Source organism: Auxenochlorella protothecoides (genome assembly GCF_000733215.1).
Source record: "Auxenochlorella protothecoides strain 0710 unplaced genomic scaffold scaffold50, whole genome shotgun sequence".
Classification (NCBI taxonomy): Eukaryota; Viridiplantae; Chlorophyta; class Trebouxiophyceae; order Chlorellales; family Chlorellaceae; genus Auxenochlorella; species Auxenochlorella protothecoides.
Window position 1 is genome coordinate 46,951 of NW_011934473.1, and position 537 is coordinate 47,487.

Genomic DNA, 537 nt, shown 5'->3' on the forward strand with positions numbered 1-537 from the left:
GCGGCTCCTCCGCGCCGGGGTCCGAGGCGCCCGCCCCGCCCCCCGTGCCCCCCGGCGCGGGCGTGGCGTACGAGGTCCGCGTGCTGGGCCTGCGCGCGCCCTGGTTCGGCCTGGTGCTGCGGGCGCGGCGCGTGCACGCCGCGCACTGCCTGACCTCGGTCCAGTTCTCGCCCTGCTCGCGCCACCTGCTGCTGGCCTACGGGAAGAAGCACGTCAGCCTGCTGCGCAGCCTGGTGCACGAGCGCGGCGAGACGCGGCCCATGCACACCATCCTGGAGGTGGTGCGCCTGGCAGACGGCGGCCTGGCCCGCGTGCTGCCCTCCTGCGAGGACGAGATCAACGCCGCCTGCTGGCACCCGCACCCGGGCGGCGGCGTGGCCTATGGCACCAAGGAGGGCCGCCTGCGCGTTGTCACCCACGACCGCGCCGACCTGTGAGTGCTGGGGGGGGGGGAGCCGGGGCGGGGGGCGGTGTGTTTGTGTTCATTCAGTGAGTGGGAGGGGATATAGAGGTCAGAAGGGGGGGGGGGGGGGGGGT

At 75.2% G+C, this 537-nt stretch overlaps 1 protein-coding gene across 1 annotated transcript in view; it reads left to right on the plus strand.

Annotated features, from left to right (window-relative positions):
• F751_4306 (Activating molecule in BECN1-regulated autophagy protein 1) overlaps positions 1-537 on the plus strand; it is a gene marked incomplete at both ends in the record, with an annotated part of 8,492 nt that overhangs the window by 5,579 nt on the left and 2,376 nt on the right. Inside the window, one exon of the mRNA XM_011403578.1 lies at positions 1-433. This exon is cut by the window's left edge and continues 3,112 nt beyond it. Coding sequence (XP_011401880.1) covers positions 1-433 — 433 coding nt within the window. The remainder of the gene's footprint in view (positions 434-537) is intronic.